Source organism: Polypterus senegalus, chromosome 15 (assembly GCF_016835505.1).
Source record: "Polypterus senegalus isolate Bchr_013 chromosome 15, ASM1683550v1, whole genome shotgun sequence".
Taxonomy (NCBI): domain Eukaryota; kingdom Metazoa; phylum Chordata; class Cladistia; order Polypteriformes; family Polypteridae; genus Polypterus; species Polypterus senegalus.
Window position 1 is genome coordinate 117,250,795 of NC_053168.1, and position 14,794 is coordinate 117,265,588.

The 14,794-nt window shown below is 35.0% G+C and overlaps 1 protein-coding gene across 1 annotated transcript in view; it reads left to right on the forward strand.

Moving 5' to 3' along the window:
* Window positions 1-14,794, forward strand: part of LOC120516091 (zinc fingers and homeoboxes protein 1-like) — a 35,381-nt gene continuing 20,587 nt past the window's right edge. Inside the window, exons 1-3 of the mRNA XM_039737550.1 lie at window positions 1-273; window positions 2,647-2,729; window positions 8,547-11,547. Coding sequence (XP_039593484.1) covers window positions 8,678-11,536 — 2,859 coding nt within the window. The 5' untranslated portion in view covers window positions 1-273; window positions 2,647-2,729; window positions 8,547-8,677 and the 3' untranslated portion in view covers window positions 11,537-11,547. The remainder of the gene's footprint in view (window positions 274-2,646; window positions 2,730-8,546; window positions 11,548-14,794) is intronic.

Genomic DNA, 14,794 nt, shown 5'->3' on the forward strand with positions numbered 1-14,794 from the left:
TATGACGTCAGGCAGTGGCAGGTCTCGCCCGCCTATTCAATATATCTGCATGAAGTTTTTATTTTCAATTTGAAAGACTCGAAGAGGCTTTTTTTGGTTTTCTTCCCGTCTCCTCCCAGATTAGTGTGTTTTTAAAACGTTTAAAGAATTGGCTTCTGAAAGGCACGACTACTGAAGGGTGGATGCGCAGTATATTGCTTGGAATCCATTGGAAAGCGTCAGGCTGGAAGCGTCTGGCACAATAGCCAGGCAAAGGAGCGAACGTTCAGACTGGTAAGCCCGTGCCTGCTGTGTCGTTTTTGTGTGCCGTGGAACAGTCAGAGGACCACCCGGCAGTGGTCGTGCACATGCTGGAGGAGCAAGTGGGCGCCGCGGCTCGCTCTTCCTGTATGTGTTCAGGCTTGAACGCCATGGCTGTTGATGGTGTTCATTGAAACGTTTCTAGAATTTTAAATTTTAGCGGACACAGAAACACCGCTCAGCAGTGACGTTGCCTTTATTAGATTACGTCGTTAGGGTATTATTTAATATTTAAAACGCAAAAAAGTAGTACACAGAAACCGTGAGAAGAATTTATCCGAACCTGCTTACAAAGGAGCTCCTTCCATGTGGGTCGCGAGCGTCATGTTGTAGGGATTTGTGCTCTGGCCACGTTAACGGGGTTAAAGAGAAGAATTTTTGGGACTTGTGGCAGTGAACCTTTCGTGGATTTCTGCTTGCGTGTTAAATACGCTAAATCAGCAGTGTTACCTGGCCTTGCCCCGGAAGCTTCCTAAAACAGTGGGCTTCAGTTATAGTGCCGTCGGCTAATCGAGTGTATTAGAATTACTGTGTAGCAGACTAAGTGCGTTTATGTATACAGCATTTTTTTTTAAAACATAAGGTCAATATTGTCGGACAGAAAGGTGAATTGGTTATGGCTTTGGACCGAGTGTGAGGCTGAAATGCTGAAACTGACACTCTGTGACCATGAACGAGTCACTTCAGCTGCCTGTGCTCTGATTGGAAAAACTAAAACAATGCAACCAATTGTATCTCAGATGCTATAAGTTGCCTAGGCTAAAGGCTTCGGCCAAATAATAATAATATTACGGCACTGGAGCTGTGATAGGACTCTAGTTATGTGTGCAGTGTGTTTTTGGGTAATTGTCACGCCGTACTGTGAACAGCAGTCCAATGATCTTTGAGACATTGGTTTGGACTTGAGAAGTTAAGATGTTTATGCACTCTTTAGTATTCATTATGTTTCTAGTATTAGTAAAGTCCAGCTGCGAAAGCATCAATGCCTGTCAGAGCCACGATGCTGCTTCTGCCATGCTAAACATGAACTGGTGTGCTTAGGATCATTTGCTGGTTTTTTTTCCCCTCACTTTTCTGTTACCATCCCATCACTCTGGTAAAGGTTAATCTTTACCTAATTTGTCCATAAAACTTTGCTTCAGAACCCCTTCTGGCTCATCTTTCTACTACTTTCTGAATGAATTCCATTGTGGCCTTTCTGTTCTTGGTGCTGGGAAGATGTTTTGCATCTTGTAATGTCACCTTGTATTTTGGCTTGTACATTTTGTCTCTTTAATTTTTCTGTGAATGTTGAATACTGGCACTTGTCGACCTTGCAAACTGTCTTAGTTATTTCTGGGTTTCTCTTCATAAGCACTTTTCCTGTCATCATATGCTGTGGTCTTCTTAGGATGGTCTGCTCGTTGCAAATTGTTTACTATTTCAGTGGTTACAATCTTTTTCAGAATATTATTCCATGCTGTTTATTTTGAAATGTCCTGTTTTTCACCTATATTTGCTTTAATTGTATTTTGTAAATTTCTTGCTTTTCAATCTGTCAGTTCTGTAGTTTTCCTTTTGTTTTGAAGCTTTCACATCAACTTCAGATCCCATATGCAAAAATGACAACTCCAACCAACCCTACCCACTCGAAATTCTAATATACACTACTGGTCAAAAATTTTAGAACACCTCAGTTTTTCCAGTTTTTCTTGAAATGCAATGAATGACCTAAAACCGTGAAAAGGTAAGCAGTGAACTGCCAGAGGTTTACATTTAAAGTTTAGTTTGGCAAAAACTGAAAAAAGGAAATATAACAAAGGAATATTACAAATGAGCGTTATTCAGGGAACAGCTAATAGGTTTACAGCCTACAGATGTTCTGCAGAAATTAAAGTAAATTAAGACTTGCAAGTTGAAGCAAAACATTTGCACAGGTTTCCCAATTTCTGTTTATTACTTTAAACCCCTCTGTCTGTCTTAAAGCAGAGTTGGAACAGACTGTGTTACTACTCCCTCTGAACTACTACTGTATTTGGACACACTGTAGAAAGTTGTACATTCCACTGATAGTGGCACAAAAATGCAATTAACAAGTATGACCCTTAGAAGTGTAGGTGTTTCATTTAGAGAAAGGGGGGGGGGTGTGTTGATTCAAGTGTCGGGGAGTACAGTGGTGTCCTACTCCCTAGTGTTTCAGGGTTAAGCTGAGTTGCATATAACCAACCTTGAATTAAGTTGGTCTGTGGTAAAAATAAAGTACAATGTAGTGAGCAAGTGTTAACCTCATTTGATTTTTATCTGCATCATTGCATATTTGTACTCAGGATTTTTGTAGTAAAGTTCAATTTTTGGTTTCTTTTACAGGAAATTGGCCAATCATATCAATTTGCTGAAACGAGGGCACTCTGGGATCTGCGGGTGTCGCATGGATGAATCAAACCATGATGGTAAATCTTTAAAACTTTTACTAATTATTATTTAAAATGTTAAAACACCTAGTATTGAATTGTAAAAGGAAGTGTTGTCCATTCTAAGGCACTATACCAAGCTTCTCAAGGCTGTATTGTGTGCTTTCATAATGTTCACTATAATTTTGTGCACCCAGGACATTTTTAAACCTGTTTTCATACAGAACATGACTTTTATTGTTCTCTTTCCTGAATTAACAGCAAGCTGTTGTTAAGCAAAAAAATTGTTTTCGTTTCATATGTCAAGGTTTCTGAAGCAAAGTTAACCCCCTCTCTTAGCATATAAAATGCCCTTTACTTTCCAGGGAAATGTACAATACCTCTGTGTAAAGGAATATATTTTCATCAGATTTTCAATATACAATGCTGTGCCTGAAAACCCCAGTAAGTTTGCTGTTTTGATACACTTCTTTCCACAAGTCTGGCAGCCATAACATGTTAAGTTCAAAGTTACAGTACTTTTTTCATTAGTCTTAATCATTTTTCCATCTAAATTGTAAGTATACACGCAGAATCAATTCCTAACTGATTTAAGTAGCATTGTTTGAATATACAGGGGTGTGCAAAAGTAGGTTTAGAATTGTGAGTATGTGAAACACAGAGTTTATTCTCGTATTATTATTTATTAATCGTTGTATTATTTATTTGTATTATTTGTCGTCATCTTCTCATTATTGTTATTAGCAAGTAGACAACAAGAATTTGTAAATAATGAAGTCGGGCAATTTGAGCACTTACAAGATTGTACCTAAGTGCACTGTGCCATTGTTACATTCTTTTGAGTTAATAAACGTAATAAAACTGCTGTAATAATCATAAGCTGCATGTCTATTTCAATCTGAATAACTACAAACCTACTTTTGTCCATCCCTGTATATTGCTGTTGCTGAAGATTGTTCAAAAGAGCAGTCATTCAGTGTTTAAAAGTCAAATACAGCTTGTCACTGATGCTGCAGTGGTGTACAGCGTACCTTGCATTTCCATAGAGGGCACAAGGAGCCTCCATGCATTTCTGACTGAGCTACTCCTGGAATTTGTAAAGGGAGCGCATCCTATGAACTGCTTGTCCTGAACTTGATGGTACAATTTTAGATGAATAGATGACTGAAATCTAAAACTAATAAACCATTTTAAAGGTTGCTGGTACACAAAATCTTCATCTTATTATAGAAATATGCCTTGCTATTTTACTTACTTATCTATTTTGAGAAGGTAGATTGTATGCAATTGGCTGGGTTTCATTCATTTACTTAGCTTACAGCAGCAGATATGGTGGGTGCAAGAAGTAAACCTTTGACTGGATGGGTGGGAACTGTGAGTCTTTAACTCTAATTACCGAACCAACACATCGCTCTTCAAAGGAAAGTAGGTAGCTAGCTGAAAGCTGCTTTAACCAAAGGGCATGTGGCTGGAAAAAATATCAGCAAATTTATACATTTACATTTTACACACTACCTCTCATAAAATTACAGTGTATCAAATGCATTTTATATTAATTTAGTTTTGTAATAACACTAATGGCTGTTTCACCTACTTCATTAATGTTGGCATTGTGGTTAGCAATGGGTGGGGGGTTTAGGGGCAGGTTCGTAGGGCAGTTTTATACACAATTTACCTTACATTTCTATTATTATTAAGTTATAATATCGTAATAGAAATTATGCAGCTTACCATAAAGCAGAATCAGTGGGAGCCCTGAACTTGTTTTCCTGCAACCAGAGGATCCCATCCAGGGACAATGGAAAACGGTGACACGCGAATTGTGTTGCTTATGTCCAGTCTACTCCGTAATCTCGTTTTGGTTGCTGTCACTGCAGAAAACGCTGCCTCACAAAGATAGGATGTTAATCTCCTCCTGCCACAAGTTATGCTGATGAGAATTTTTCTCAGCATTTCCTTGCGATAATACACTTTCAGGGTGTAAATGATGCCCAAACCCAATGGCTGAAGCACTGCTGTGCAATTGGGCAGGAGGAATTCAACGCAAATATTATCTGAATGTGGAAGTATGTTGTGGGCAGCACAGTTATCAATCAGAAGCCAAATAATCCTCTTCTTCATATTGTGAGGTTTCTGAACTATTTTGGGATCCCCCCCCACCCAACAGGAATGTCGCACTGAAGTGCATCCCGAAGCGCGATTGCAGCATCTGTGTAAGATTGTTTGTCCATTGCCGGGGCAGGGAAACGGCAGGCTCACAGCGTGTTGTCCCGTTGACAGAGGTCCTAAGAGAGTTTAAAAACCACATATTTTCTTGAGTGAGTGACACATTAATAGGAATATTTATTGAAGGAGCATCACTGAACCACATAAAAACGGCTTTTTCGCTGTCTTCAAATACAACAGTTCGCAAACGTTTGCAACCCGAGATTTGTCTTCTTTTTTTGCATAACAAAGACATATGCATTGCATTTGTCATTTCAACAGATTGCACATCACAAATATTAACGCTGTTAACGTTTTTTTCGTGTCTGCCGTTTCTATAGAAGGGTAACAATGAGTAAAATTCCAATGGATGTTTTTCAAATGTTGACGAGCAATAAGCAAAAGGTATCACTGAAAACCACAGAAAACAAAAACAGCAAAAAAAACAGTACGGGGGAAAGTTCAAAGAAAGAACATATTTTTTACAATGTTTCTGTTTGGGGATCGTTGTGCAAATGTGCACAACTGAGCTGCGACCACAGAACTAACTGCTCTGTGGATGATTCATTCAAGCATTTCAAGGTCACTTTGTTGTAATGAAAGTATCTGCTGCTGAATGTACTTCGTAGTAACGAGATTTCTTTAGACTCGTGTCATATGGGGAAACTGTCAGAAACATAAAAATACTTAATTGGGGCAGCCTTTTTGCTGTAGCCCTTCACTGAGCGAGTCTCGTGGCCCGGCTGTGAGACAGCCGAGGGTTGGGGACCCCTGCCATAGTGTACAGCTTATTAAAAGAATTATGGTAAAGTGGAATGGGGGTCAGGCAGCAATACATAATAAAATCAGTAAAAACGGCACGCATGTTTTTTTTCCCCTGTTGTTCATAAATATAGATCTCACTTGTTGTTGTTTATTAATCCTGTTGGCTCATTATAAATGTTCTCAACGTCCCCACAAGCAGCCAAATTAATGAAACACTACAGTTACCATCCACAGAAAAGTCAAATGGTGTGCTTCATAGTCGACCTAACTTCATTCATTAGTGCAAATGTCAGGCAACAACCAGGTTTTTACAAACAGTGTGCCCAAGTGAGTGTATAACAGATTGACATATCTGGGTGATTTTTAAAGTGACTTTGCTCAGATATGTTGATTTTCATCTTGCAGACCACTTGATTAAGAGTTGTGGATGACATGTGGTCAGTGGACCATTCTTTGTATGAGAACCTCTCGTTTAAGTTTGGACCTGGTTTGATAACAATGTTTAAGCTAACACTCTGCAGTCTGTTCATTACCCTATGGTAAATTAGCCCATTTATGAACAGTCGGCAGAGAGATTAATCATCACTCGGCATATGCAGACATGTGAGGCTTGGCCAAATGTTAGTGCTGGAAAGTAACACGTTTTTGTGGTTTTTATAAGTCTTGCAGTATATTGAGAGATATTTTATCCTTACGCATTTGTGTTTTGAATCAATCCAGCTTTCAGTTTTCATTGGTTGTTAGATTGACCTGTCTGATAGGTGTTTGCATCGTTGTTGTGGTGGTGGTGGTGTTCTTGTTTTATCGTAGCCAGTCATACAAAGTTGTGGTCCACATTATGAGTTTGTCTCGCAAACATAGGATGGAAGTATGATAGTGACAGTCTTGTCTATTAAATTATTGCTATCATAATGCATACTTTTATCTAGGAATTTTTTTTGCCTCTGTCCTTGTTCTTTAAAGGTCAGCTTCTTGCAAGATACACAGGCGTTTGCTCACGATCACAGCACATAGGTCCAGTTTTGAGCTACCAGTCAAACTGGGACATCATGTCCTGGGACAGTGTTGGGGAAACTCTCACACAACATTTAAACTCCACTCTGTGGTGCTCCAGCAGAATATTTAGCTGTAATCAAGAGTGTAACAATTCTTTACATGGTGCCACCCCTCCGGGTGTCTTGGTCTTTATGTTTGTTGTGAAATCTTTTAGCATAACTACTAGGTCTTTGAGCTACATTTTTTTTTGTATGAAAATGTGCTATATAAATAAATGTTGTTGTTGTAGGTCAGTATATGGTCCTTTTGAGTAAAATGCTTTTGTCTATAAAAGCTACATGCTAGTCATGTTAGGCACATACAATAAATGTTCACAACAGTCAAATTATATTTGAACAATTTAAGATCACATTGAAGTGATTGTCCTCCATTACCACATACTTCAACCAGTATGACAATATGCCATGCTGGATTGGTTTATAAGCCCTAACACATTTTTGATTTGCCTTAACACTGCATCTTTAAATTGCTTACTGCTGTATATCACTTAAATCATTTGTGGACTGCAAAATTATCTTTACAGATTTCACTTTTTCCAAGCTATGTGCTGAGTTTTAATTATACAGGAGGCAAATAATTTCAGACATATAAAGCTCTCGAAGAGTTGTCTGTGAAACCTGGCTAAGGGTGTACTCACACTGGCAAATCATTCCATGCCCAAGCACGTTTGTCTGCACGTAACCCGCAAAGTCTAGTTTGTTTGGCCTGGCACGGAGCGATCACACTAGTCATTCGTACCGTTCTGTCCTGGCCTGCATGGAAGAGCGGGGGTCTGGGCATGATACAGCCGCATTCGGGAACAGTGTGATCATTAAACGTGAGCGAAAACAGACATGACATCAATGATACGACAAGTCAGATAGTGCAATTCTCATTTTATTCAATATCTTTTGAGTTACAAACTGGTTTTTATTCTCACCTTATACATGAACGTGAATTTCCCCTTGGGATTAATAAAATATCTATCCATCTATCTATCCATCCATCCAAGAGTGCTATCTATCTATCCAGCTATCTGACAAGAAAAGCTGCAAATTCTTCCCTTATCATCATTTGTCACCATAAAAATCTTCCCATACGTGCAGCACGATTAACAGCAAAATGCTGCGCTGCACACTCAATAAATCTGTAAGAGGGTAGAGCCTTATGTTGACCTATGCAACTCCGAAACGATCACAAAATAAGTAAAATCATTTTGACTTGCATGCTGTCACTCTGTGTTCAGATCTTGTTTTGGCTTTACATAAGTCACATGGTCATGACTAAAAGCATGTCTCGGTCCAGAACGTTAAGCGCAGTGTGAGCTCAGGCCAGTGGCGGAGTAGGGAGGGGGGTACAATCGCACTTGGGCACAGTAGGGAACATACCGGCCTAGTGTAAGTATACCCAAGATAATCGCCACACTTCTGTGGTGTGCATGAATCTGCTTTCTAGGACTCTGATGTCCGCTAGGTTAACCACATGTCACAACTAAATAAAGGCTGCAAGAATCTATACCAACAGAATAGAAGATCAGCAATAGTTCTGTTGAATCCTGAAAATATTAGATGTATTTTTCACTGATCGATGCTAATGATGTACTGGTAGGTTATTTGAAGGTATGCTTGGCTCACTATATTCAGACAGTTCATGAAGTTTGGAGACGAGTTTGATTTGCTGTTACACTTAAGAACATGTTTGTTTATTCCTAAATGTGTGCATTTGTAATCCTTCCTTAGTAACTTTGTCTGACTTTTTCAGGTTATAAGATGTTTTGAATGTTAAACACAATGTCGTACATAAGATATAAAGTTTAATAATCTTGCTATTTTTTTTTCTTCTGCATTTCAGGTGAAGCAATTTCATAAAAATGTTGCTGCTGTATCTTTGTGTCTCTGACAAATAATAAAATGAGCTAAAACTGACATTCAAGCAGAGAGACTTTATCAAAAATTTGTTTTTCATTTTCCTGAGCTGTTATTATGGCAAGCAAGAGAAAGTCAACGACTCCGTGTATGGTCCTTCCTACAGATGCTATTGAGCAAGACCCAGACCTCGAGATTAATTCAGATGTGGAAGAAATTCCAGAAGCTGTAACTGAACCCCCAGTTGAAAGCATTCCTGTTTCAGCAGGCAGTGTGTCAAGTGATGAAGTGCATGATTCTGAAACTATTTTGGACTCCACAGATGGGAAAAAACTTGAAGGAGGTTATGAATGTAAATATTGTAGTTTCCAGACTACCAACCTCAATCTATTTACATTTCACGTTGATTCGGAGCATCCAAATGTGGTTCTGAACTCCTCCTATGTTTGTGTGGAGTGTGACTTTTTTACTAAGAGATATGATGCCCTCTCGGATCATAATTTACGCCATCATCACGGAGAGGATAACTTTAAATTGACAATGGTTAAGCGAAACAATCAGACAATCTTTGAGCAAACCTTAAATGATTTAATTTTTGATGGCCATTTTATACAGCAGGAAAATGAGGAAAATGAAGATGCAATGGCAGCAGGAATTCCAATTAGCAAAACGCCGATTATGAAAATGAAGAACAAAGTTGAACCGAAAAAGATTGCTGTACCTCACAAAGCTACCGATGAAATTCAATCAAAGGATGAAAGTGAACCTGAACTGGAATCCAAAGATAAAGCATCAATCTCTGTTCCTGCTCTTTCTCCAGTAACCATACCAACTCCTGCACCTGTTCCTGTGGCTGTTCCTCCTCCTGCACCAACGCCTGTCTGTGTATCAGCTGAAACTGTTCCACCTTCTGTTCCTTTAGAACCTGTAAAATTAAGTGGTGTTATCAATCCACCAATTCCTGATCCAAGTAAAACCTTAATTGGTGCTGCTACAGTTCTCCCAGCAGGATTGGCTCAAGTCCTTTCTGCTCTCCAATCCCAACAAGCCCCTAGAACTCAAGTCTTGATACCAGTAAGCAGCATTCCAACTTATAACTCTGCAATGGATAATAATGCTCTACTAGTCAGCACTTACAATAAATTCCCTTATCCAACCGTACCAGAAATTGTGAACTTATCAGCTCAGACAAAGTATACAGAAGAGCAGATAAAAATTTGGTTTTCCGCACAGCGCCTTAAACATGGTGTTAGCTGGACACCAGAAGAGGTTGATGAAGCCAGAAGAAAACAATTCAATGGCACGGTACACACAGTGCCCCAGACAATCACTGTTATTCCAGCACATTTGTCTGCAGCCACCAATGGCTTGCAGCCCATCCTACAGACTTGCCAGATAGTTGGTCAACCAGGCATCGTATTAACCCAAGTTGGTGGTGCTGCCCCACTGCCGGTTCCAGCTCCTCTCACTCTCACTGTTGCAGGGGTACCTAATCAGGCACAGCTGCCAAAATCTACTGTACAAACGGCACATACTACTGTAGAAACAAAACGTGCAACCCCAGTTGTCCAGCCTCCTCCTCCTCCTCCTCCTCCACCACCGCCACCACCACCACCACCTCCTCCACCTCCCCCCCTACTTCCTCCTGTCCCACCAACCTCTCAGGAGAGTTCTTCCCTGAGCCCAGAGCAGTGTGGATTACGTAATAAAAAGTCTAAGGAGCAGCTGGCAGAATTGAAAAACAGCTATCTGAAGCAGCATTTCCCCAGCGACAGTGAAATTTTGCGCCTAATGAAGCTGACTGGCCTAACCAAAGGGGAGATCAAAAAATGGTTTAGTGACACACGATACAATCAGCGAAATTCCAAAAATAACCACGTTCTTGGCCTTGGTGATAACACTACAATAGTAATTGACTCAAGTGATGAGACCGTAGAATCTCCTCCTTCAGGACCTGCCAAGGAATCTCGTAGACCATCCTGGGACCATTTTTCTGACATTACACTTCAGAAGTTCAAGGAAAAGACACCAGAGCAGCTGGAAGTGCTGGAGGAAAGTTACCAGAAAAGCTCCACTCCCACTGATGAGGAACTAAGTCGATTGAGATCAGAAACTAAACTGACCAGGCGAGAAATTGATGCTTGGTTCACAGAAAAAAGGAAAGCACCTGAAGTACCAGAAACAAAATCTGATAAGAAGGAAAGCGAATCAGCTAAATCTATCATTACTCCAATTAAGGTGGAAACTCCGACGCCACCTACAACTGGAAGATCGCGTTATGGCAGAGACAAAATTGGGAAAAAGACCCCAGAACAGCTTCATATATTGAAGAGTGCCTTTGTGCGTACACAGTGGCCCTCAGCAGAAGAGTATGATAAGCTGGCAGAAGACACCAGCCTACCCAGAGCTTACATTGTAAGCTGGTTTGGAGATACAAGATATGCCTGGAAAAATGGCAACCTTAAATGGTATTATTACTATCAGAGTGGCAACATTGGAGCAATTAATGGCAGTGGTTATAGGAGGCGGGGAAGAGGTAGATCTAGGAGCAGAGGGAGAGGAAGATCCAGAGGAAGACCCAGGGGAATGAAGCGGCCAGCCGCCTGGAGCAGGTCACCTCCAGCAATTAGATTTAAAACAGGAAAAGAAATCCTTAAAGAATACTATTTGAAACACAGATTCTTAAATGAGCAAGACTTAGATGAACTTGTTGCCAAATCTAAAATGGGTTACGAGCAAGTCCGAGACTGGTTTGCAGAAGTTCAGCAGAAGGAGGAAATGGGAGCAGATCCTTTTGAGACCAGTGGTGACATTGAGAACCTGGAAGAAGAGCCATCTCAAGGGGAAAATGAAGTAGATGTTTTGGTTGGCGAAGGTGGAGGAGATGGAGATGAAGATGATGATGAAACTGATGACAGTGATACTTGGGAACCTCCTCGACATGTCAAACGTAGGCTATCAAAGTCTGACGATTAGCTCAATACCAGGTTAGTTGTTTTTTTGTACCTTGTTGATTTTTAAAGGCAAATAGACAGGGGATTCATTGCTTTGTCTCAGTCCTTGATTTTATGTGGTAGGGAAAGCCAACTAAAATGAGCAATAATAAACAAAGATTGCTCATTTTATGTTTGAGATGTGTGACTATGCAATGTTCTTTGAAGATGGAAACAAATTCAGAAGTGCAGCAGTAGAATATACACAATATTCTTACAAGGGACCAAAAAATACCTATTTCTTTCTTTGTACCTTTACAGACCGCTAAAATTCACAGCTATTACAGGGCTCAGCAGTAATTTTTAAATGTGGTTACCAGGCTTGTTACATTTTGTTAAGTTTGTATTACTCGCCAAAAATGTTCACAGTGACACAGTTTTCTTTATAGTCGTCAATTTGTATGTCATTCATGTGGTACCTGTCAACGTAAAAACATTCAATTTTACTGTCTATGATAGAACTTCATTTTCTGCTGACAATGTGACAGTTCAAGACTTCAAGTATAATCAAATAATAAGTGTGGTCTGATGCAAATTCTTACTTTAATTTGAAACAAGTTTAAGCAAATGGTTATTTAATTACAAAAACGCTTTATTTTTTATTTTTGACATTTGCAAGCAGTAAGATCTCCATACACAAGCACATATACTCTTATTTTACATTTATGTTTGATGTCTCCTGATGCACACTATATGTTATATACCCATTTCGGTCGTGTCTTTTTTCAGGGAATTCCTACTTTGCATTTTTTTTTTTTTTTTTGAAATAATGTTAAAGTCACTGCTTCAACTGTGTGAACCTCCAGAAGGCCAGAATATTAGTAAAATCTGTAAATGTACAATAGAAAAATTATTTATTGGAGTCAAAGTCATGTAATTCTGTAAATATGTAAAAGAAAAATGAATTATTTAACTGAGTAAAAACCATGAAATGAGAATGAAATATTTACTTTCTTACCGATTGGAGTATTCCCGTTAATCTGAGGTCCACTATGCTCGATGCACGACTTTCTTGATATTTTAGTTTATAATTTAAAAACAGAATAAGAATCTGAAAATCTAACAACATCACATTAAAGTTGAATGATACCAAACACACATATGTAGGTTTTAAAATATTTTACACAATCGCCTCCTTTAGATTCAGGCCCCGTCTTTCTTCTCTCTTTTCCGTCCTTTTCTCTGCCGCTCCCACTCCTCTCCTGCAAGCTCTGTCCTCTGCCTCCCTCTGACTCCCCGAATGGAGTGAGGTGGCCTCTTTTATAGTTTACTTAGATGTGCTCCAGGTGCTTCCTGATGACCTTCCTGCAGCACTTCCTGGTTTGGCAGAAGTGCTGGAGTCCATGGCTCCTTAACCATTCAGGTCTTTTTGTGTATATATTTTATTTATGTTTTAATTTTTTTTTTATGTTTTTATTGTTTTTATGTGTGTGTGTGTATGTGTATTATATAATTTTATATATAATATTATTGTTTTATATGTATAAAAATATAATGTTTAATATTTATAATTTTATATATGTGTTTTTAATGTTTTATATTTAAAATTTTTGTTATAATATATGTTTTTATATAATATTTTGATATTATATTTTATATAATATTTAATATATATATATAATAATTGTTATATAATAATAATATTGTATATATATAATAGTAAAAATTTGAAAAATTTTGTAATATTTTTTTTTTGTTTTTTTTTTTGTTTTTTTTTTGTTTAAAAAAATTTTATTTGTTTTTTATAATTTTTTTTTTTTTTTATTTTTTTTTTTTTTTTTTTTTTTTTTTTTTTTTTTTTTTAAAAAAAAAAAAAAAAAAAAAAAAAAAAAAAAAAAAATTATTTTAAAATTAATATATATTGTATATTAAAAAAAAAAAAAATAAAAATATATTAAATTTGTTTTAAAAATATATAATTTAGTAAATTAAATTTTTAATTGATTAAAATTTTTATTATAATTATATTAAAAATTATATAATATGTATATGTTATATTAAAATATATATGTATATTATATAATTTTATTATTAAATTTTTATAATGAATATATAATATATATTATTTTTTTAAAAAAAAAATATATATAAAAAAAATTTTTTTTTTATATAATTTAAAATATATTATAAAATTTTTTTTGTTTTTATTTTTTTTTATATATGTATATAATTTTTTTTATATTATTTTTAATTTTTTATAATTTTTATTTTTTTTAAATTTTTGTTATTTAAAAATTTTTAAAATTATAAAAAATTTTTTTTAAATATATTGTTTTAATATATTGTTTTATTAAAAATATAATAATATAAATTTTTGTATTAAAAAAATATTTAAAAATATATATTTAAAATTTTTATGATATATTTTAAAAAAAATTATGTTTTTTATTTTAAATTTATATATATTAATATTATTATGTAATATATATATAATATATATAATATATATTATATATATTTTTATAATTTTATTTTTATATTATAATATATATTTTATTTATTATGTATATATTTAAAAAATATATATGATATGATATATTAAAAATTTTATTAAAAAATATTAAAATTTTTTTATATAATTTGTTTTTTTTTTTGAAAATATGTTTTTTTTGTTTTTTTTTTTTTTTTTTTTTGTTTTTTGTTTTTTTTTTTTTTTTTTAAAGTTATTAAATTTTTATATTTATTTAATTTTTTTGTTTGTTTTTTTTTTAAATTTAAAGATTTTTTATTTTTTTTTTTATGTATTTTTTTTTGTAATTATTTTTTATTATAATATATATAAAAATGATTTTTAAAATAAAATTTTTGTTATATATTAATATGTATATTATATAAAATTTTTTTTTTTTTTTTAAAAATAAAAAATTTTTTTTTTATATTATAAAATAATAAATTTTTTGTTTTTTATTAATAATGTTAAAATATAATATAAAAAATTTTATAAAATAAAAAATTTTTTTTTAAAATATATGAATTTTATTTATTTAAAAAAATTTATTTTTAAAAATTAAAAAAAAAAAAAAAAAAAAAAAAAAAAAAAAAAAAAAAAAAAATTTTTTTTTTTTTTTTTTTTTTTTTTTTTTTTTTTTTTTTTTTTTTTTTTTTTTAAAAATATGTTTAATAATAATTATTTGTTTTTATATATATATATTTATATAATATAATTAAAATTTAAAATTATAATATAATTTTTGTATATATTATAATTAAATTATATTAAATAAAAATAAAATAATATAAT